This window comes from Drosophila melanogaster, chromosome 3L, assembly GCF_000001215.4.
Source record: "Drosophila melanogaster chromosome 3L".
Lineage (NCBI taxonomy): Eukaryota > Metazoa > Arthropoda > Insecta > Diptera > Drosophilidae > Drosophila > Drosophila melanogaster.
The window spans coordinates 8336027-8356345 of record NT_037436.4 but is presented as its reverse complement, the minus strand read 5'-3'; the positions used below and the strand labels follow the sequence as shown (position 1 = coordinate 8356345).

At 47.0% G+C, this 20319-nt stretch overlaps 7 protein-coding genes and 1 non-coding gene across 13 annotated transcripts; 3 read left to right on the top strand and 5 right to left on the bottom strand.

Moving 5' to 3' along the window:
• Window positions 1-49: 49 nt before the first annotated feature.
• Culd (CUB and LDLa domain) lies at window positions 50-3991 on the top strand. 4 transcript variants are annotated; one of them, NM_168263.1, is made up of 6 exons: window positions 50-341; window positions 404-734; window positions 798-1202; window positions 1736-2104; window positions 2163-2867; window positions 2934-3991. In NM_168263.1, the coding sequence occupies exons 1-6, from the start codon at window positions 138-140 to the stop codon at window positions 3815-3817; spliced, it is 2898 nt and encodes a 965-aa protein (NP_729364.1). In that variant the 5' UTR covers window positions 50-137; the 3' UTR covers window positions 3818-3991. The 4 variants fall into 4 exon arrangements, with proteins under 4 accessions (NP_729364.1, NP_729365.1, NP_001097550.1 ...); NM_168264.1 differs by having other exon boundaries at window positions 2920-3991; NM_001104080.2 differs by having other exon boundaries at window positions 404-1202.
• mir-4913 (mir-4913 stem loop) lies at window positions 2105-2162 on the top strand. The gene has a single exon (NR_048238.1). It is a non-coding gene; the product is annotated as a mir-4913 precursor RNA (primary transcript).
• A 75-nt stretch (window positions 3992-4066) lies between the features above and the next one.
• On the bottom strand, window positions 4067-9785 carry GAPcenA (GTPase activating protein and centrosome-associated). 2 transcript variants are annotated; one of them, NM_001104079.4, is made up of 9 exons: window positions 8870-9785; window positions 8293-8571; window positions 7907-8090; window positions 7657-7844; window positions 6501-7597; window positions 6258-6446; window positions 5479-6198; window positions 4967-5419; window positions 4067-4579 (listed from the first exon to the last, which is right to left on the bottom strand). In NM_001104079.4, exons 1-9 carry the CDS (start codon window positions 9174-9176, stop codon window positions 4412-4414), a joined length of 3585 nt encoding a protein of 1194 aa, NP_001097549.1. In that variant the 5' UTR covers window positions 9177-9785; the 3' UTR covers window positions 4067-4411. The 2 variants fall into 2 exon arrangements, with proteins under 2 accessions (NP_001097549.1, NP_648213.1); NM_139956.1 differs by lacking the exons at window positions 4067-4579; window positions 8870-9785 and having other exon boundaries at window positions 4622-5419; window positions 8293-8805.
• A 178-nt stretch (window positions 9786-9963) lies between these two features.
• Window positions 9964-11925, top strand: CG7182 (uncharacterized protein). 2 transcript variants are annotated; one of them, NM_001300050.1, is made up of 1 exon: window positions 9964-11925. In NM_001300050.1, the coding sequence occupies exon 1, from the start codon at window positions 10277-10279 to the stop codon at window positions 11816-11818; it is 1542 nt and encodes a 513-aa protein (NP_001286979.1). In that variant the 5' UTR covers window positions 9964-10276; the 3' UTR covers window positions 11819-11925. The 2 variants fall into 2 exon arrangements, with proteins under 2 accessions (NP_001286979.1, NP_648212.1); NM_139955.4 differs by having other exon boundaries at window positions 10140-11925.
• Window positions 11926-11941: 16 nt separating this feature from the next.
• Prim1 (DNA primase subunit 1) lies at window positions 11942-16032 on the bottom strand. Its single transcript, NM_079248.4, has 3 exons — window positions 15847-16032; window positions 13212-13380; window positions 11942-13155 (listed from the first exon to the last, which is right to left on the bottom strand). Exons 2-3 carry the CDS (start codon window positions 13369-13371, stop codon window positions 11999-12001), a joined length of 1317 nt encoding a protein of 438 aa, NP_523972.2. The 5' UTR covers window positions 13372-13380; window positions 15847-16032; the 3' UTR covers window positions 11942-11998.
• On the bottom strand, window positions 13470-15561 carry CG7083 (uncharacterized protein). The gene is made up of 2 exons (NM_139954.2): window positions 15263-15561; window positions 13470-15199 (listed from the first exon to the last, which is right to left on the bottom strand). The coding sequence occupies exon 2, from the start codon at window positions 15191-15193 to the stop codon at window positions 13877-13879; it is 1317 nt and encodes a 438-aa protein (NP_648211.1). The 5' UTR covers window positions 15194-15199; window positions 15263-15561; the 3' UTR covers window positions 13470-13876.
• Window positions 16033-16069: 37 nt separating the features above from the next.
• On the bottom strand, window positions 16070-17295 carry Pex2 (Peroxin 2). Its single transcript, NM_139953.4, has 4 exons — window positions 17156-17295; window positions 17012-17089; window positions 16525-16956; window positions 16070-16470 (listed from the first exon to the last, which is right to left on the bottom strand). The coding sequence occupies exons 1-4, from the start codon at window positions 17189-17191 to the stop codon at window positions 16171-16173; spliced, it is 846 nt and encodes a 281-aa protein (NP_648210.1). The 5' UTR covers window positions 17192-17295; the 3' UTR covers window positions 16070-16170.
• Window positions 17296-17750: 455 nt separating this feature from the next.
• Cpr66Cb (Cuticular protein 66Cb) lies at window positions 17751-19674 on the bottom strand. Its single transcript, NM_139952.3, has 3 exons — window positions 19598-19674; window positions 18518-18757; window positions 17751-18434 (listed from the first exon to the last, which is right to left on the bottom strand). Exons 1-3 carry the CDS (start codon window positions 19607-19609, stop codon window positions 18198-18200), a joined length of 489 nt encoding a protein of 162 aa, NP_648209.1. The 5' UTR covers window positions 19610-19674; the 3' UTR covers window positions 17751-18197.
• Between the last annotated feature and the right edge of the window lie 645 nt (window positions 19675-20319).

Sequence of the window (20319 nt, the reverse complement as noted above, 5' to 3'; positions counted from 1 at the left end):
TGCGGCTTCTGATGGCTCTGGGTTTATTGGATTTGCCAGCGAAATGGCCACAGTTGTGTTCTAACACTTGGCGGCACCAGACCGAGACGGTTCAAGCGGAAGGGGCTCAGGATCCTGTTAGAAGGACGAAACTATCGATGCTAGCCGAAGCATTGGGCTATGGCTACCTGCTGGCCTACGTGATCTGCCTGCTCTGCTGGCCAGGAGAGGCGTATCCCGCCAGCAGTAGCTACCGGGATCTGGATATATGCAATCATTGGGACGGAAGACGTCACTTCCTGGAACTGGGAAGTCCAGCTGGAGAGGTGCACGCCAGGAATGTGACTACTACTGCCTATAGAGTAAGTGTATTTACAAGCTTCTCCAGACGGGATTTGGTCAGCAATTATGAACTTAAAAACAGAGCTCGCCGCTGGTTTTTAAGAACGATGCAGTGGCCGGGGATGTGTGGTACCAGTGCAGCCTGGAGCTGGTCACCTGTGCCGAGTGCGTCATCCGAGTGGCCTTCACCTATGCCAACTTCTCCAAAAGTTGCGGCAATACGGGTGGCAAGTCCAGCATGTGTCCCTGCGAGCATATCCAGTTCTCGGAGCCGCCCTATGATTCCACCATTTCCGGCCAAGAGTTCTGTGGAGATGGCAAGGTGTTTCGGAGCAAAACCAGGACACTGCAGTTGAAATTCTTCTACAGAGCCAGCAATGCGCACGTGTTCTCCCTTCAATACTTCTCGGAACGTAAGATTTAGAATCAGTTGGTAGGTTTTTAAGAATGCTCTATCCGGATTTCCCTCGGAATAGGCAACGTGCGGATAGTCAGTGGCTCCCCCAAGCAGTCTATTGTGGGCAATGGGAGTACAAAGTCCCAGCCACAAGTGATCTCCACGCCGTATTTCCCGATGGCATATCCACGCGACTATGGTATCGAACACATCCTCACCTGCGAGGCGGACAACTGCCAGGTGCGTTTGGATTTTACCGACTTCCAGCTGGGCCTCACCTCCACCCTAGAGATCTTCGACTCCAATGGCCAGATGCTGGACTCCTATACGGGTGAGCACTTCCGTCCGCCGATCACGGTGAGCAGCGGCAAGTCTCTGCTCCTGCAGTTTCGAGGAAATTCCGCCACCGGAGTGGGTTTTCGCGCGGAGGTTAGCTTCGTATCCTCCAAGCAGCTCAAGGACGAGCGACTGGTGCCCTACACAGGTAAGTGAATGGGTTGCAGTGCACTGAACAAAAACTAAGACTATCAAACAACTCAGATCTAAGGTTAAAACACAAATATTCCGCAGGATTAAAAAATTCGAGGTTTTTAAAAGTATAGAACATTATGCTTATCTTCATTTTAGAACTCGCAGATTGATTAACTTTTTAAATGGATTAGTATATCTTTTCTCTGTAGGAATAGGGACATTTTAATGATTTTCGGATTAGTCGAGCACTTGAAAGTCTGCAGGCAATTGTCATATTGATTTTGGCGAAGGTAGTGGGTGGGGTGGGCACTTGGCGAATATCAATGTCAATGCAAGGCGTTGAAGTGGAAACTGGGTGACTCTGGTTGGGTTCGGTTTGGTAAGACAATCGATTTCTTGGATCATTGCCCGTAGGGTGGTTGGCAAATACTTGTATATAATCCGGAATGGGGTTGGTTATGCACTATTGCGACAGGTTGGATCACAATGCATGATGCAAGAGCACATAAATAAATGCTTATGTACATATCTCTATTACACCTCTAGATTGCGGGGGAATGGTTACCGGACCTGGTGGCGCCATCACCATGATGAACATGATCGAAAATGCCACGGACGTGCGGCTGTTTGACTGCATCTGGATTATAAAGCCCGGCAACAACTACATGATGATGAAAACCCACATCTCGTTGAGAGTGGATGACTTCTACGGCATGGCCGCCAGATCTGAGCTCACAATACGGCAGGGCACCACCTCGGATGCCGTGGAGATCGAGAATGTGATGTGGCCGAACAATGGGCTGAGCAAGGAGAGTCATGTGGCGCCCATCCTCAATGGCTACTACATTCGACTGCGTGGGGTATTCGGGATGTCCTCCAAGCTGGCCATCGTCTACAGCGTGTTCAACTACTTGAGTGAGTTCGATTGGAAAATTTAAATTTAATGTTTAATTAACCAATTCGAATTGCTTAGATTGCTATATTGGCTCGGAGTTTCTGTGCGGGAACAATCACTGCATATCCATTCGCCTCCACTGCGATGGCTTCGACCATTGTGGGGATGGCAGCGATGAGCCGGATTCCTGCGAGGAGGACTGGGCACACCTGCATCACGATCGTCGCTGGTACTCTCACAAGCCCAACTATTATTTCCCCAAGATAGACCAGTATCCAGATCTTAAGACGGCCACGGGAATCTTTATCATCAGCACACTTGGCATATTTGGTGTGCTGTCCGGCTGGATGGTGATCCTGTACAGGATGGGGGTTAGAGCACGACACCAACGTGAGCTTCAAAGCCACCTGCAGACGATCAGTGAGCTGTTGGATCGCCAGGACGAGGATCGCACGCCCGATGAGCCACCCAGCTACGAGGCACCACCCGATTACGAGGAGGTCATCAAGGTAGGAATGCAACAGGAGCTACGGGAGCCACGTCGCCAGAGACGGGCCCGTCGAGCTCCGCCTAGAGATCGGAGCTGCAGTCGCGCCGCAAGCAATTGCACCGTGCAATCGGTACTCCCACTGCATCGCAGCTGCACCCTGGAAAGGGATCAAGAACAGCCCAGTACCTCGGCGGCGGCAATGACCCATGCGGTGGCTGCCACGGATACAACGGAGGATGCCGAACACGTCCAGACGATGGCCCAGCGAATGCTCCTCGCCACGGCTATTTGTGGTAGGTCGAGAGTTCCCCCAATCCCGCCCTGCAGTCGCTAACTTACCCACAGAGTCCCACTTGCAGGCACTGCAGGCACGTCTCTCCCGGCAGCAAAGGAGTCAGGGCAGCGGGTCCAATCCGTGGGGATTTCAACGAGCCCGTCATCGTTATCCGCTGGGGGTGAACTACCCACAGCAGGTGGGTCAGCCACAACGCCCGGCAGCACGGCAGATGAGTGCACCCAGGGAGGCGACTCACTTAGCATTTCACTCACTCTAGGCTTGCCCTCCACCACGGCAGAGAGTCCTGTGACAACCGACCAGAACCAATTGCAGAAACAAAGTCCGGAGCAGACAATCAGCAATTGCACGGAGCACACCTTCCTAAAGAGATCGTGGTTGGTGGTGCAACAGGTTCCACCTGGCAGGGGTTACCGTGTCCGGAGGCTGCGACATACCTTCTCCTCTCCTGAAGCATTCACTAGCGATGAGCTGCATCTGCCGTACCCGGATTTCCTGAGCTACGGCACTAATCTTCCACATGAACGGAGCAGTAGTAATTTCGGATCCGAGTTGTCGAGGGACCCATCGAGTTATAGTGTGGGCAAACGAGCTCGCTTGACGCCCGAGGACACAAGTGGATCGGAGACCATTACCCAGGAGATGGAGCAATCCAACCAGACACTCCAGTCCCATGTGATAGTGGAAAGTCACCCGAATCACAGCGAAAGTGAGAGCGAAGCGGAGCAGCAGGTGTCCTGCTTTGGAGCCGTAGCCCAGCGGCCCAAGAGGCGTCATCGGGGTCATGTGAGGAGCCGATCCTTTAGCAATGCCAGAGGTGGCAGTGCCGGAAGGAGGCGTCTCATGCAGCGCAGCTCGTCGGCCGATCTTTTGATGAACTACGCGACAATGGCGGTATCGACGCCACAAAAAACGAGCGAGGCAATGCAGCGATTGTTCTTCATCTGAGCGGGAGATTCAAAATGGAAGAGTGGACAAGTGGAACGATAGTATTAAAGCCTGGTGTGATTCTGGTCGGATTCTAGTCACATATAAATAAATAAGCCTGTTTCTTACTCGAATGTTATTAGCTTATTGAAATTCTTAATAAATAATTAACTTCAACTTCATCAAGACTTATCCAAAAGGTCGCAACGTTTGTATTCTTTATAATATGTACCATACCGCAAAAAGAAATGAATAATTACATTATGAATTAGCATTTTTTGTTAATTTATTTATTTATAGCCGTTATACGTGTAGCATTTGCCAGAGCAGATCAATATGTGCCCCAGATCAGATCACAAAAAACAACAACGAACATCCATCGCCCAAGATTCACTTCAACCCACTAATTGATCCGGGGCACATCCTGACCAGCACTGACTTTCGGGTGCCTCAAAGTGCAAAATAATAAAAATCTATTACTCGCGTATATATGGAAATCAAAATGCACGTTTTTATATGTATATATAGACGAATATGATAAATAATACCAGACGTAGTCAATGCCGTAGGTCTGCCTGCTATCCAGATCCTCCTACGTTGTAGCTGTATCGTTTCCTACTGCTGCAGCTGTTGCTTGAGATTCTCGGCTAGCGTTTTGCCAGTGTCCAGGGGCACTACTATATTGCGCAGACTATCGATGCTGTTGCGCAGCTTGGTGGCCTGGAATTTGCTGGGCAACTTCGGTGACCCTCCCACCGACGCAAATGCAAAGGTCTTGTACTCCTGGGCAGCCATTCGAGGGACCAAAAGATTCAAATTCAGTATGTTATATACACGGGGTTTTATTTGCAACGCAAAATATCAATAAAATCATAAGCAACCCGGGTTTTAGGGTACTAACAGAAACAGCAGAGGGGTTCAATGCCTGCATAGAGTCGACTAAATAAAGATTCTCAATGTGTGTCATGGTGTGAGGTTAAGCGCGTAATTAAATTAATCAATGATAAGTAATGGGTATTAATAAAGTATTTCGAAAACATTCCTGGAGCTCAGCTCGTGGGCTGATAACCCATATCTTAATCATAGAAATAATACATAAAAAACTTAAAAATAATAAACTGAAGATCTTTCAGTCATAACAGTTGGCCGGATCACTGGACTCTAGGTTACCTGATTGCCGCTGGGGGAGCTGGCCTCGCTTAGGGTAGTTGGCGCCTGGCCCATGTAGGATTGGAATGAGGGCATCGGTCCGCCACTACCATTATCCCGATGGCCGCCTCGCGTGGTTACCTTCTCCTGCAGCGAATTGAAGGTCTTCGATAGCCAGGGCTGCCAGCTGTTGCGGTTGGTTTGCAGCTCACTGAGCGTATTGCTGAGCTGATGGTTCAGGTCCTGGTTCTTGCACTCGGCTTCCACTTGAGCTAGCTTGGCCTGGGCCAGCTCCAGCTCTAGTTCGCGGATGCGTTGCGAGGCAGCGTTTAGCGGATCAAGTGGACCCAGTGGATGCTCATTGGCATTCCGCATGGCATCGGTTTGCCCCCTGTTCTTGCCGTCATCTGACTTAGCGTTGTCATTGCCGGCGTCGATCTGCTGCTGACAATCCTGGCAATTGGAAACCATGTGCTGAAAGAGAGTTGAAAAATGAATATCCCGTCAAATTCATATTACAATACAATACTCACCATCACTTTTCCTAGAGTCTCGCTTAGTGTGTTCATGTCCTGCTCTTGGCGCTGGATGATCTGCTTGTATTCCTGTATAATGCCTGTGTGCTTCTTCTCCTTCTCAACAGCTCGCTCCTTGGCGGAAGTCAGTTGTTTGTTCAATGCGTCGATTTCCGCCTGCATTTTGCGCCTCTCCTCGCCGAAACGATTCTCGTAAATCTGTGCCTCCTTCTCCAGGCGCTCCTTGTGCTGCTTCTTCAGCAGGAACTCCTCCTCGTACTGCTTCAGTTTTTTTATCTTACGTTCGCAGGCTTGCTTCATCACCTTGCGTGCCTGACTGGAGCTGCGGCACTTTTTCGGCAACGTTACCCGGAAATACTTTAGAATGCCCTCAAAATCGAGTTGCCGCAAGTCGGATTCACAGATTGATAAGAGAGTAACGGCCACCTGGAAGAGCACAGGTAGTCCGTCCAGTAGAAACACATCCAGCACGTGGAACACAAAACACAATGGGAATCGCGCTGTATATAAGGTTAGGAACCATTGGGAGGCGTACATGTGCGTCTCAATGCCGCAGGCCGTGAAGTGTTCGTGCAGCTTGGGCAGCTGATCCTTGATCAGTCGCTCCAGTTGGTAGAGACGAAGGTAAAGGACCTCGAATCCGGCTTTGTAGAGATCACGGAGCCCATAGTCGTACATAAGCGCTACCAGAACACAGAACGCATCCTCCTCAGGCATCTGAAAATGTGTGTGTAAGCAATCATTCTTAGATGTAGATTGTCATCATCATTACTTACATGAAGGAGCAGACTAGCTGCTATGAAACTTAGACCCTGACAATATCCAACCTCGCTGTCATGAACGGCATACGCTTTGGACACCTTAAAAAGTGCATCTTGGCCAGAACCGCCAATTTCTTTGAAGCATTTGTGCGCCGGGAAAGTGCGATGGATGTCCCGCTGGATAACGGTCTCACATTTGGTTTCCTACAAGTAAATTTCCAATTAATTTCTTTTCACATGGATAGCGTCTATACTCACTTTGGTGATTAAGATCTTGTACTTGTCGTTCATTTCCATTCTGCCCTCGACGTTGGCTAGCTTCTGCCAGATCTTTTCACGCAGTGCTTCTGGAACGCCGAGGCGTACTAAAGGTGCCAGATTTTTCGGTCTCTTCTCGGAATCCCACTCACGCAGAATGGGATCCCATTCGTCGAGCGTGTCCTGCGAGCAATCCTTAGATACCTCACCAGTGCCACTCAGCAGCGGCTCATCCCCATCGCTGCTGTAGTCCGAGGGACAATCATCCTCAATCGAGGCAATGGACGAACTGCGCACAATGCGCGATAGATTATTCATACCCATCTTGAGCAGGGAAGAGCTTTGCTGGTGGCCCGGCTGCTCCGTTATTTCCTCAGAGGGATCAATGCTATTCACTTTCCAGTTGGACTCTTCGGTCCGCTTTAGATGCAAATAGAATCGTAACGTCATGGGTCGCTTTGACATAAAATGGTCCATAATACGCATTTCGCTGGCCGACTGAATGGTCACTGGGGTCTCAATGACGAACCTAACCGGTTCCTGTATACGTCGCATCACAATGTCTACGGCCACAGTGAGATTGGTCTTTGACGACTCAAGATTTAACTGCTCAAAGGCCTTTTCCTGGGCTTTCCACTCAGCTCGAATTGTATAGGGCCAGGAGGAGCTCTGCTGGGCATTGCTGTCCGATTCGGTTGCTACTCCTGTTCCGCCGGGCTGAATGTAACCCATGCTGTGCATGTCGATCAAATGCATATCCTTTTGGACTACTAGTTTTCCGGGTGCCACTAGAACACCGAAACATCGTTCGATATGCAATGGTTGAAGAACATTTGACGGAGTCTGTTTGACTGTGATGCACACTTCCTTATCTGTGTTCGCCCTTAGCTTAAAGCATCCCCTATCGCGAGGCACTGCGGCATAGGAGTTCTTTGCCACTCGCTCACGGATCTCTAAGGAGACTATGAACTCATACCCAGCCGTGTTTAAAGGATTTCCGCTTACATCGGAGGTTACCGAGTTGGCCATGTCAACGGCCGAATTAAGGCTGCAACTCATGCTGGGCGGATAAGTCTGGAATGCCTTCTGGAAGCAGGCTGCGGGCGAAGATTTTGAATAAATCGGTGGGATGAAATCACTGTATGATCTGACTCACCGCTGACTTGATTAACCGCTTCGGGAATATGGCACCGAAACACATGGCACTGAAACAATGCATCGCCGTGAAGCCAAGTGAATGCAAAGCATCCGTTTTCCACCGTATCCACTGGTCCTCGATAGTACAAGATAATGCTGGATATCTCATAGGTGGCAATAATAGTATTGCTCTCGGCATCGTGGAGGCTGTAATAGCAGCATGATGACGCTCAGTGAGTAATTCAAGGGGCAGTAAAAACTTTACTCACACAACCAGGCCTTCTGAGCAATTGGGTATGCTCACAGTGATCTTCAGGCCCACCGACTTTGAGCCACTATTTAGCTCGCCCATGATGCGATAAACCTCCGTCTCGGATTTTGGGGCATTAATGTTGGCTGCGCCCAGGTAGGTGACTCCGGAAAATATGGTGCAGCCCTGATCGATTTCAGAAACTGAAAGTGAAAAACACATGGTCAATTAAATTTCAATAATTACACTAAACATAGATTTCAGCTTTAGGAGCCTAGGAACACAATATAGAACAAATAATAAAGAACTCTGTGAGTATATAGGCTTTCGTAAAATGAACAGAATTTATAGGCAAATGTACCCCTTAATTTTTGGGATTTTAACTAACTTAAGAGATCTACTCACCCTCCTCGTCGGTGGTGTCGCCCTTCTCCGGCTTCATGGCATCCTGTTTTTCCTCCACGCAGGCGGGGCTAGCGTCTATGCAGTCATAGAACACTGAATGACCCACTCTGTTTGAGCTGGATGCATCGTCGAGGGTCTCCTCGCTTTTGGGCGTGAACAAGGTGCAGGGGAAACGCATCTCGGGATCGACAGATCCCCCGCCGGAGCCCGTGAGCGGTAGGGTCAGGGACTTTTGCTGATGACTCGGGAGACGTTGCGCTGACTTCTCCCCACTGGCAGCTGCAAATATGTTAATTGTCAATTACGCGACGAGCAATAACAAATGCCGAATTATGCGGAATTTTGTTTAAGGAAAGTATTATTATTCGGTTTGTTTGTCGTTGTTTCCATGACAGCGTAGCACTACGGCTCTGCGCCGATAAGATTGCAGCTGGTTAGGCTTAGCAATCGTTTGATGTTTCCAATAGTGGAGCGACCGCGACGTTGTGTGCACAGCTGGCGTTGGGCAACGACTGAGTTTACTTTAGGCTACCCAGGGCAACCCAATTCACCCTCTCAGTTGTGTTTCTTTACTCACCTACGCCGCGTTCCAACTCCAGATCTTTGAGGGCGTCCGTCATCTCGTGCTGCATGTCGCTTAGGTTGCGATTGTGGGCCATGTCCAGAGTGGGCGAGCGATCTCCCCCAGCCTCGGGGGAGGACAGAGCCAGAGCACTCAGCGAAGTGGGCGGTTTGCCACCCACTTCAGGCTGAGTTCCCTCCTGGTTGACAACCTGCTTCACCTGCTCCATGGGACTGGCCACATTGCTGTCGGTAACTATTTCGTACTCCCCGCTGGTTGTTATCGAGGATTCCGAGGACTTGGTGCTCAGATTATCATCCATTCCGAACACTCAAGGTTGCCTCAGTTCCAGGCACTCCCAAATGGGTTACTCTTTGTTGTGTGTGTGATATATTCGGACTTTCTTTATTCTTAAGCCCTACGAATTGCGCATTTTCAGGGCAGGTAAACAAATCAATTTCTGTTCCAAGGCCACGCACTCGTACTCGCACTCGCTTTTAATAGATTTCGTTTTCAATTTGTCCAATTTTCAGCGGAGTCGCATTGTTTGGCTTGGTTCCGCCGTAAATCGATGACGAATCGGTACGGTTTGCTTGGCGTTTTGGGGGCGTACACACACGCGCATGTATGTCACACAGTGCCCAATTCGCGTGGGAACTGGAGGGGTTGGGCCTTCAAGGGGGTGGTGGACGGTGGGGTCGGCGGGGTCAACAGTTTGTCTCTGTAGCCTCTGCGCTTGGATTCCTATGGATTTTTTTGTTATTTTAGTGCGTGCAGCTGCTTTGAGCTTACACTTTGGTTTTTATATTATAGCCTACACTCCGCAGAACTGTAGTACATTGTTTTGACCCTTTATTGTTGTGTTTTTATCGGGTTTTTAGCAATTTTCTTGCAATTTTCCGTCTGTTTTGTTTACATATTTTTTTGCTAGTGATGACCTGCAGTAGGTCGATTCCTATCGAAAGGAAACAGCTGCTTTAACGTTATTCAATACTTCTTTTGAAAGTGTTAATAAGTGTACCTATCGACTTAATCGACTAGTTATTTTCTTTTCTATGCATATTGCCATATGCTTATATGGCAATCTAAATAATCCAATAGCATTACAAAGTTGTCTTTGACTGAAATGACTTGTCTTGAATAAATTTAAATAAATATAAATAAATTTTTAAATTGTAATTCAAAGAACCAAATCTATAAAGGTATGTGATGTATGGAAAATATTGAGAACATATTAAACATATAGTACATATCGAAAAAGTGTCATCGCCGTGACATAATACCCCGCCAGTGTTGCCAAATACTCTGCTACACAACACTACCGCGCGTGCTGGAAAAAAACGTGCGCGTTTATTCGTTGCATTTTGTTAAGATAATTCCTTAAGTCCGGGTACTTCTGACTCCGATTCCGACTCCCAAAAGATGTGGCCGCGATTTGGCATTAAGATTGGCAACAGCACGCTTTGCATCGCCCATGTGCGCGCGGATGGCAAGGCGGAGGTGATCGCCAACAAACAGGGCGACCGAGTGTCCCAAGCGTGCCTTCTCTGGGACGGAGCCTCGGAGATCGAATGTGGCCTCACGGCCAAGCAGAAGATGGCCAACCGTCCGCGCCAGGCGGTGGCGCACAGCTTTCAGTTGCTTCAGCCCAAGGAAGAGCTCACGGAGGAGAAACTGTCCAGTGCGCTGCGTGAAATACCCTGCGACTTTGACAAGGAGGAGCTGGTGTTCCGGATGGAGCACACTGTACCCTCCGACAGGGAGGACCAAGACGATAGAGTTGTGACCAAGGACCTCAGCGCCTATCAGGTGACGGTGGAGCTGCTGCGCGCTGAGCTGGAGCTGGCCCATCAATATCACACGGACGGGGAGCAGGCGCCCATTGCCGTGCTATCCATACCCAGCTACTATCCCGCCTCGGCCTACAAACTGCTAGCAGATGCCGCTCAAACCGCTGGCTTCCATGTGGCCCAGATTATAACCGAACCCACGGCCGCCGTTCTAGGCTATAGCATCGGCGAGGAGCAGACGGAACAGCGCCGCCATGTGCTGACAATCAAATGCGGTGGCTTATATAGCGACATCGCATTCTACTCCGTCCAAAATGGCCTGTTCGTTCAGCTGGCCACTTTCGGACCCTTCCCCATCGGTGGCCGGCAATTCACCGAGGCCTTGGTGCAGTTTATTTGCGAGGAGTTCCGTCGCAAGTACAAGCTAGATCCGCATGAGTCTCGCCGCTCAGTGGCCAAAATACGCACTGCCGCCGCCAATTGCAAACACATCCTGACCACGATGCCTTCCACGCAACTTTATATCGACTCCCTGATGGACGGCGTTGATTACAATGCCCAGATGTCGCGTGCTCGCTTCGAGAGCCTCATACAGCCAGTGATCAATAACCTCATCCAGCAGCTAGGCGAGTGTGTGGAGCAGGCGCAAAAGGAGCATCCCGGGTTGAGTAAAATAGATGACATCGTTCTACTAGGCGCCACAATGCAAATCCCCAAGCTTCAGGCGGCAGTGGGAGCCCGCTTCCCGGATGCCAAGCTCCACAACAGCCATTCGGCGGACGAGGTTGTGGCCATCGGCTGCGCGCGCCAAGCTGTGTGCCTGATTGACCCCCTCGAACAGCAGCTTCACAAGGAGGAGGATTGCGTGGTGGCTGAGGATGACCTCTTCATTTGGCACGGTAATGACGAATCCAACGCCAAATTGGTCCTGGGCAGGGGGAGCGTTCTGCCTGCCAAAATACGGATATCACTGCCCCAATCAGAGGAGGGAAAGGGTGACGACGTAAGCAAAGCAGCTGCTTCGTTTAAGCTGCGCACCGGGGAGAGCGAGATCCTGGCCCGTCTGCCCGACAGCACGATACCGGAGGATGGGCTTTACCAGCTAGAGGTTGAGGTAGATGTGGACGATAAGGACGGCAACGTGGTGCCGCTGGTGCGACTGCGCTGCATGTGAGAGCCGGATTGTGAACCGGAACCGGTGCGATGTCGCCTAGACTATTTATTGTTGCTAGCCTAATGATTACAATACAAAAACTTAATAAAGATAAATACGCAAGCGGCAAACGAGAAAGTGTATGCATACTGAAATATTCATTAACCTTTTATTTTCTTATGTTAGTTTGTAAAATTAGAATCAAAACTGCAAGCTGGCAGATTTCTGGCTGCGCTCCAGTTTTCGCAGGAACTCCTCGAAAACCACGACACCCTTGAACATGCTAGTCTTCTTGTGATCCTTGATGCGGCTCTTATCCTCCGGCGCCTCCATGTAGCTCTTGCTCTTATCATCGAAAGCGTTGATCTCGTGAAGCAACTGGGTGATCGTCGGCACTGTGGTGGGATCAAACTTGGCCACAGCACTCACACTAAACGGAACGCACACTTTTCCAGTGGCTGGATGAATGCAAAACGGTGCCTTTAGCAAATGATTGAATCCCCTAGTGACATTGATGTCCAAACGAGGATAGAGCAGTCCAAGCTGGATTTCGGCTACAATGTTCTTCAGCTTGCGACTCCAGGCACTTGTCGTGGATGTTCTCATAGAGTTGGCGTACTTAATGAAGCTCTCCCAAACGAGTCGCGAGTGTGCTCCATCCTCCAAATTCTTTTGCATATAAGATTCTAGTTCGCCACGCGCAGCGTCATCGTGGACCATGTTAAGAAGTTTGGTAACTCCCTTGGGAGTTCCAAAAAGATTCTGATCCTCTAGTACAATCTCCTCGAACATGGGCTCCACTATCTTTAAGGCTCTCTTTAGGCTATGATGCGGTCGGTCTCCCATTGAACATCTGGGTGAATTGCCGCCCGCGAAACTGGCATAGGTAATAATGTTAAGGTATTCCGCCACAGCATAGCGACCACGTCCGTCCAAGTGACGGGCTTGGTAGTCGCAAACCCAGCAATGGATACCTCGTCTACCTGAGAAAATCCAGATTATGTGCTCGAAACCGAAATCCTCGCGCAAAGCGACATCCAAAACCCTGGCAGCCAGCACCATAAACTTCCAGCATTTCAGGCATACCCCTGCTCCAGAGCAACAGGTACGCACCTCGTCGTAATCCGTCATATCTATATCAAAAACGAGTTCACGTTGTACGGGCGTTAAGCCGCCAGGAATTGAACGATGGTTTTTGGGTTTGGAATGCATTACTGGTCCTATGTCAATCTTAATAGGATTCCTCGAGCAGATCTCCTTTTCCAATTCAGCTTGGGTATCAAAGCAGAGGTAACGTATGTAGATATCGTCCTGCAGTGTAAAGGAAATTTCACGATTGGAAAAGATAGCATCCTCGGCTGAAAAGAATAATGATCAACGGCTATTTTTAAGGATTGTAGTTGGGTGTACTTACATGATCCATACGATAGCCAACGGTAGAAGGGCAGGTGGGGAAAGAGGCGCCTGTAATACACGGGCAACATATCCTGCAGGACTTCGGGATTGTAGGCATGCACAGCAGTAGTCTGCTGCTGTGGAGCCTGGTTCTCCTGATCTGTGACTTGTTCGGGCATTTTAAGAAACTGAAAATAAACCACATATCTTATGATTATATCCAGAAAAAGAACAGAATACTTATAACCGTAAAGAAATCAAAACCATTCAGCTTTTTGTCGAAACCTTATATTTATATATTTTTTTGCTGATTTTTTCTTTTTCAAAGAGAGATACACGATTGGAGCTTAAAGTACTGAAATATATTAACGACATGCATTTTTTAAACGTAAGAGGCTTATTAATTGTCAGTTATGGGTCGAAACAAATTGAATCGAGCTATCGCAATGGAATACCGCAGAATGAACCTGGTCAGAGAGTTCGTCCGATGATTGGCTTAGCTTACATTGGAAATCTACGTCTACCATGTATATATATATATCTATATATTACTATATAATGTATGTGTCTACTTTACGGCTATGTTAGATCATTGTTGTAGCTTAAAGATTAGAGCACGACCGGCGGGCTTTCCCTTGTTCAGCATCATGGAGCAGCGAAAGGAGCCCAGTAAATTCCACAACTTTAGGCCACTGTGAGGCGAATGTCTTGCATTTTGTGCTGCTGCCAGGAATGCGCTGGCTGCCTGGGAGGCGCAGTATTGTAGAGCGTTACCGAGGCGATGTGGCTATTGGGCATCACCTCGAAAATCAGGTCTTGGTAGCCATAGCAAAAGGTGGAGCCGAACGGATTCGCTGTGTTCGTCGAGCTGGCGCGATGCAGCACCACTGGCCGCTCTGAGGTGGCCAATGCGCTGCTGATCGCGTCCCATTTGGTGTAGGCGGTTATGTTCACATGTTCCTGCTTAGTCGGCGTCACCAAATCGTGACCACTATCACTCATCGAAGGGTGATCCGCCTGCAGCAGGAACTGGAACTCGCAGCGATGGTACATATTAAAGTTGAAGTGACCGGGGTAGTTGGTGTGCAGAATGAATTTCTTGCAGGTCTGCGTCCGTGCATCAAAGAGCACATCGATGCCAAGTGTAAAGTAGTTAAAGAAAATATCGCTTCGCTTGCTCTGTGCTTGTCGATTGACACTCGAGCTGTGTATCTTCATTTTGTCCTCGCTCTTGAAGAATATACGATTGGGTGCTCCAAGACTGGTGGCCACATCCTCGCAGCTATCGCCGAAGAGCAGCTCTCGCGTAAAGCACTGACGGCGTGGCTCCAAAGCCCTTCCTGAACCCTCAGTAAAGAGCTTCAGCTTCAGACCCTTCGTGTGACCAAAGGCGGTTCGGAGAACAGTGGCCGATTCCAAATACATCTGGCGGTGATAGCAGGACAAGGGAAGAGATGGTACCCTGTTCTCCAACACATTGCTGCCTGCGTAGAGAGACATCTTGGACACGACGGGTGAGGCGCCATTCAGGAAAACCAGAGAACTCAGTCCATGGGCGTAGCCCGAGTGCAGCTTGCTGTCCACCGGAAAGTAGAAACTCAGCCCGCGAAAGTGTAGAGCAAACAATTGTTTGGCTGCATCGTAAACCCCAGGATGTGTGGCTCCAAAGGAGTGCTCGATTTGCTCGATACTCGGCAGCACCTCCGGGGAATTGAAGTATACGCCGAAATACCGCAGCTTCACCAGTTTCATGTTGAAAACCTCGATGGTCTTCAAACGCTGACTGACGGGATCAAAGATCAAGCGAACGCCATCCTGTGGCAGGTTGATAATGATGTCCACGCCCAGGGGAGTGGTATCCGAGTACAGCACCTGGACTCCCTTGATGATGCCCACCTGCGACTGGATGATGGCGATAGCCTGCGAGAAGTGCATGCCCAGCACAAATTCCCAGGCATCGCAGCCCAGGGAAATCTCCGGCACGATCTCCAGATCTAGCATTTTCACCTGGGGGTTTTTAAGGGATCTTGGTTTGTTATTGTTGTTGCTGCGAGTCGTCAACTTACTGACCTTGATATGTGAAATCAGTTCGCGTTGCGAATATATTTAAACAATTATATATATACGCAATTGATGGCCAAGTGTATTTGTTATTATTTCAGCACTTTCTGTTTTCAATTGTTTGCTCTCGTTTTCTTATTTTCGCTGGTTATGCCTTTATTTATTTTTATGCAATTACGCAACTCCAAAAAAATTGTTTAATTCGTGGGTTTCCAACTACTTGTCGTGTTCTTGGTGAAGCGATTAATTGTATTGTTTTCTTCAAAAAAATTCGGACAAAGACGAAATGCGCAGCAGAAAAATGAGATAATAACAAAGTAATGGCGTTGCCACATCGCCGCAGGCAGCTGATTCGCGAAATTGCAAAACAAATTGGGTGTGGCTTTGCCACCCAAAAAATATGAATATTAATCATGTTCTTAGTCTATCTATCTAATCTAGTGGCTTAAATACGGTTAGAGCTACTTAACAGTTGAGTTCATATAATTGCTTAATTTATTTGCCACATTTGGCAACGCTGGTTGAGAATGCAACAGCTGTTCCCATATTTTCGCGCGCTTTTTATTTACCAAAGATAGGGATTTAGAACTTACTTTTTGATCTTAACTGTTGTTCTTGGAAAATCAGCAGTTAACTTTGGATCCGCAAGGCTTTATACTTCGCCCTAAACAGTTTTTGCTTTTTATTTTCGTTTAATTATACACTTTTTATGTAGTTTATATCGCACGACTCCTGGCACTGGGCAAGTAAATAATAGCTGTTTTTGTACGACTACCAACACTACTCTGCTTGCTAACACTAAAAGTACACACATTTGGCGGAATATGAAAATGATTTGTTTATTACTTACAGCCCACTTTTCGCTTAAAACTAATAAAAGACATATAAAACCATCACATGCACTATATTCCTATTTATCAGACACTTTGGATTCCCGACTCAGGACACGCAGAACCGCAGTTGGGGCAGCAGAAACTGGCATCCGTTAAAACATTTGCATTAAGGCAGTAATAGCAATAAATATGACCACAGCCCATGTGGTGGGGCAATGTGGGTCGCTCTCCACAGAATGTGCAGGTGGTGCTTAGTGTCATCTGCGGCGCCAGGAAAGCCGGACCATCTCTATCCTCTAACCGTCGTCCGGAAAATGTCCATGATTTTAGCACTCTTTGTAGCTTACGGAAATTGATGATGGGCAACACCAGTCCGAGGATTTCCTATAATATACACTGTAATATATATGTATAATAAGCAAACTAACTAACACGCACCATAAATCCTCCCCACAGCAGCTCCCTCGTTAGGTACTTGTAGCCAATGTCTCTCCTTTGATTGTTCCGCAGACTAATGTAGTCCAATCCCAATAAGTAGTCCACCAAAGTGGGTTTTCGTCCTGTCTTCAGGAACCGAAAGTAATTGAGGATGTTCAGTATCAGGGCACTGTTCTCCACCCACATAATCGCCTCGCTAAACCATTCTACGCGCCTTGTTAAGCGTCGCTCCTCCCAGCTCTTCACGTAGCCCGGCAAGACGGTCAGGATGAAATGGAGCACCAGCCTGGAAACGGTCAGCTTTTCGGCATCGTAAGCCAGAACCAGTAGCTGTTGGCCAAAAGTGGAGCACCGCTTGCCGACGGAACCAAACCAAATTGCGGATTGAATGATCAAGTCGAGCTCCGGTTGGATTTTGATGAACAAAACGGGCTGTGAGAGATATACAGTATATATTGGCCAATTATGGTAGTGTTCATATACTCACTGAGATGGCTTGCAAGTTCTCCAGCAGATTATCGCGTATCAGGCGGGCAATGTCCTTGTTCAAATAGATGGCATCTATCTAAAAGGTAAACATGTATAATTTTAGTGGTTTTAATTCATGAATAGCTCACCATAATTAGCTCACCTGATTTACACGTGGTACATATTTGTTTTTCTCCATTATTTTGTTTATATTCTTGCCTTTGGTTAGCTGACCATTGATATATTTCTTATTTATATGTACTCTGCCCTTTCTTATCAATTAGAGATGGCAATTGTAAAGAAAGTTTACTAGTCATTATCGACATTTTTAAACAGTGCTGGTAAACTATATCGACAAACCCCGCCAAATTTAAACTAGCCATACTAGCAATGCGGTTTGATTTTTTATTTATTGCTAATTGAAATCAGCTTATATATCAATTACATCGACATTTCGAAGAAACTCCAAGTCTTTTAACCATTTAGGAAGCATTTTCCGTCAACATTTCAATTAAGGCTTATGCAATTTCAATGAAAACAAATACAAGAAACCACAATGAACTGAAGAACTCGTTTGGGATCCGGAAAATGTGTCTAACGATGTCTGGTAATTTGTGGAAATCTTGCCCATTGCCGTTTACGTCTGGAAACGCATAAACCAGTTGGTCAGCTGAGACATTTGGTCATTTGTTTGAGGAGTGCAAGTTCAATGATTGGCCCCGGCTGAAAAAATTATGGCCAGTGGTCGGGTGAGTTTTGATTTTATAAAAAGTACATAATTCACACTTTATTACACAATTTACAATTTCTTCGTTCGATCTCTGTTTTACGAGAAGACATAAGTATACATTACAGTTTACAGATTATAGATTATAGATTAAAGATTAAGGCAAACAGTCGAGTAGTGATCGGTAAATTCGTCTGAGCAGGTAGTGACTAAGGATCAGTTGAAAGCGGAAGATACACATAGAAGTTATTCGCTATCACAGAATAAAATACAATATACAAAATGTTAATGAAATGGCCATGGACAGGATGTGATCCTTGGCCTGGGTGTGTGCTGATGTCCTAATTACGAGATATGAAGCTGATTCCATGGTCGACCGATGTGGATATGCTTGTCCCTCCTCCTAGTCCTCATAATCCTCCTCCCACTTCCGGCTGATGAGCAATTTGGCTAACTCTAGTGCGCAGTGTGTACTAGCTTAGTAGTGGTGTTCGTGCAGCTCCTCATGATGATGCACTGGAGCGGTCTTGTGGACCACGGCGTTGAATCCATTGTGCTTGTCGGCGGTGTAGTCCACGGTGCGGATGGAACCATCGGGCTCCACCAGGGAGTACTGTCCCTTGACGGTGTCACCATCGCGGGTCTCGTGCTGCGACTTCACATCTCCGGTGTGGAAGTCATTCACGCCGTACTTGAAAGCATATTTGGGAGGAGCCTGTTAAGAAACAACATTTCATCATCATCATCTCTTTGATTATAGTTTATAGTGTAATTTTGAATTTCAGAAACAATACTCACATAGTAATCCACATGTTCATCATGTCCGTGAGACTCGTGGGTCTCGTAGTGGGGCTCAGCGTGTTCGAGGTGACCGTGCTCCTCGCCCAGTGAGATGCGTTCGATTTGATGGTGGCCATACTCATGGATGGGCTCCGGTTCGTGATGGGCCAGGTGCTCATATCCATGGCTCTCCTCGTAGTACTGGTGCTCCAACGGATAGGCGAGGCTCAGGCACAGAGCCGAGGCGAAGATCAGATACTGCAAGATCAGATAGGTGGGTGCATAATTAGCAACTAATTGTTTCCGTTGACGGAGTGTGTGTAGTTGCAAGTGCTGCAATTAGCGTTGGAGGACTTGCTGGCCACAGACAGTAGCTATCCATGTTATGGCTGCTTTGCAATTTCGGACTTTTTCCTCTTGCTGGTCTTAATGAATTCATAATCAAGTGTTTGCTGTGGTCGACTGACGCTTTTGTTTGGATATACTTTTAGTGGTTACTTTGTGGTTTACTGGCTGACTGCAAATTTGTTGGTTAACTAAGCGGGAGGTTTATTTAACTAAAGCAAAAGTGTGAGTTTTTTCCTAAATCCTAAAACGATTTACTTTAATAGGTGCTTTTGTTTGAACTGTGGTTTTTGAGGTTGTCTTTAAATTGGTTTTTTAATTAGCACAAAATAGCTAAATTGATTTAGTGAAATTTTGTCAGGATGATTTTTAAACTGAAATTTAGTGGTCCTGACGAATATTTTACTAAAAGCGCCTTTCTTTGAGCTCCTAGTCTGTCATTCTCTACATTTATAATTTTTCTTTAGTATAGTAAATAGTACAGTATCCTATTGTTCCGATGTTTAATAAAATTTGTTTCCATTAAAAATCATTGCATATTGAAATTAAAAATCACATTTTTAATATGAATATCCTTTTAATGATTGCTGGAGATTTGGAACACCTTTTCCACTTCGTTCACCACCAAATCACTTGGTTTCTTAAATATCACTCGATCCTCAGATCGTTTTGCTGTATCCTTTAGGATATTTTTTTGCTGTATAGTTTGTTGTTCACAATCGTTATCCTTTATCCTTGGCTGCTGCTGCTCACCTTGAATGCCATTTTAGTTTGAGTTTTAGCTCGCGATTTATTTGGAGATCACTGGTTGACTGCACGCAACGACTTTTCACCACTGAATAATGTGGTTGCAACCAAAATGCGCCGCTTTTATATGGTTAGGAAGAAAGTGAATCGGCTGGCAGCGGTGGTTCGGTGGCTCGGTGGATTCAAGCAGCGGTGGTTTGCAGCAGCGACTTTGCTGTCTTCGGTGAGCGGAGCGTCTCTTGAACCGAATGTAAAACAGTTCACTTGTGGTTGTTGTTTGCCATTGTTTGGGGTTTGATGTTTGCAGCCCCAATGCACTTAGAATAAAAAGTCGGCACAACTCAGGAAAAATATCGAAAATCAACAATGATTACATGAGAATAGAAACAAGAAAATGTGGTTCTAAAATTTTATAATTGCCCACAATGGAAGACAATATGCCATACAAAGGTAATAAAGTTCTCTACATTTATGACAAATATTACATTTTTAAATATTTTCCTCTTATTTTTATAGATTATTTTATATCTAGCAACATTATATTGCAACATTTTCGATAAGTGCTTGTCGTCCAGGACTCTTTGTGTGCCATTAGTGACGCATGCGATGGCGTTGATAAGTCGTCATCAATGTGGCTGATCGGCAGTTGCAACATTGCAACAAAACCCCATCCCCCCAATCCATCTCTCCCACCCCAGCGAGCCCAAGTTTGTTAATATTTTGGTATT

Excerpts from the sequence above, each read along its gene's own strand:
- Culd (NM_168263.1), top strand. The coding sequence starts at position 138 with ATGCTAGCCGAAGCATTGGGCTATGGCTACCTGCTGGCCTACGTGATC. Across the intron at positions 342-403 it reads TGACTACTACTGCCTATAGA|AGCTCGCCGCTGGTTTTTAA; the intron begins GTAAGTGTATTT and ends ACTTAAAAACAG. Across the intron at positions 2,868-2,933 it reads CCTCGCCACGGCTATTTGTG|GCACTGCAGGCACGTCTCTC; the intron begins GTAGGTCGAGAG and ends TCCCACTTGCAG.
- GAPcenA (NM_001104079.4), bottom strand. The coding sequence starts at position 9,176 with ATGGATGATAATCTGAGCACCAAGTCCTCGGAATCCTCGATAACAACC. Across the intron at positions 7,598-7,656 it reads AGCGGTTAATCAAGTCAGCG|CCTGCTTCCAGAAGGCATTC; the intron begins GTGAGTCAGATC and ends CTTCGCCCGCAG. Across the intron at positions 6,199-6,257 it reads CAGCTAGTCTGCTCCTTCAT|ATGCCTGAGGAGGATGCGTT; the intron begins GTAAGTAATGAT and ends ACACATTTTCAG.
- CG7182 (NM_001300050.1), top strand. The coding sequence starts at position 10,277 with ATGTGGCCGCGATTTGGCATTAAGATTGGCAACAGCACGCTTTGCATC.
- Prim1 (NM_079248.4), bottom strand. The coding sequence starts at position 13,371 with ATGCCCGAACAAGTCACAGATCAGGAGAACCAGGCTCCACAGCAGCAG. Across the intron at positions 13,156-13,211 it reads TTGGCTATCGTATGGATCAT|CCGAGGATGCTATCTTTTCC; the intron begins GTAAGTACACCC and ends TATTCTTTTCAG.
- CG7083 (NM_139954.2), bottom strand. The coding sequence starts at position 15,193 with ATGCTAGATCTGGAGATCGTGCCGGAGATTTCCCTGGGCTGCGATGCC.
- Pex2 (NM_139953.4), bottom strand. The coding sequence starts at position 17,191 with ATGGAGAAAAACAAATATGTACCACGTGTAAATCAG. Across the intron at positions 16,957-17,011 it reads AGAACTTGCAAGCCATCTCA|CCCGTTTTGTTCATCAAAAT; the intron begins GTGAGTATATGA and ends TATCTCTCACAG. Across the intron at positions 16,471-16,524 it reads TGCTGTGGGGAGGATTTATG|GAAATCCTCGGACTGGTGTT; the intron begins GTGCGTGTTAGT and ends TGTATATTATAG.
- Cpr66Cb (NM_139952.3), bottom strand. Across the intron at positions 18,435-18,517 it reads ATGAACATGTGGATTACTAT|GCTCCTCCCAAATATGCTTT; the intron begins GTGAGTATTGTT and ends GTTTCTTAACAG.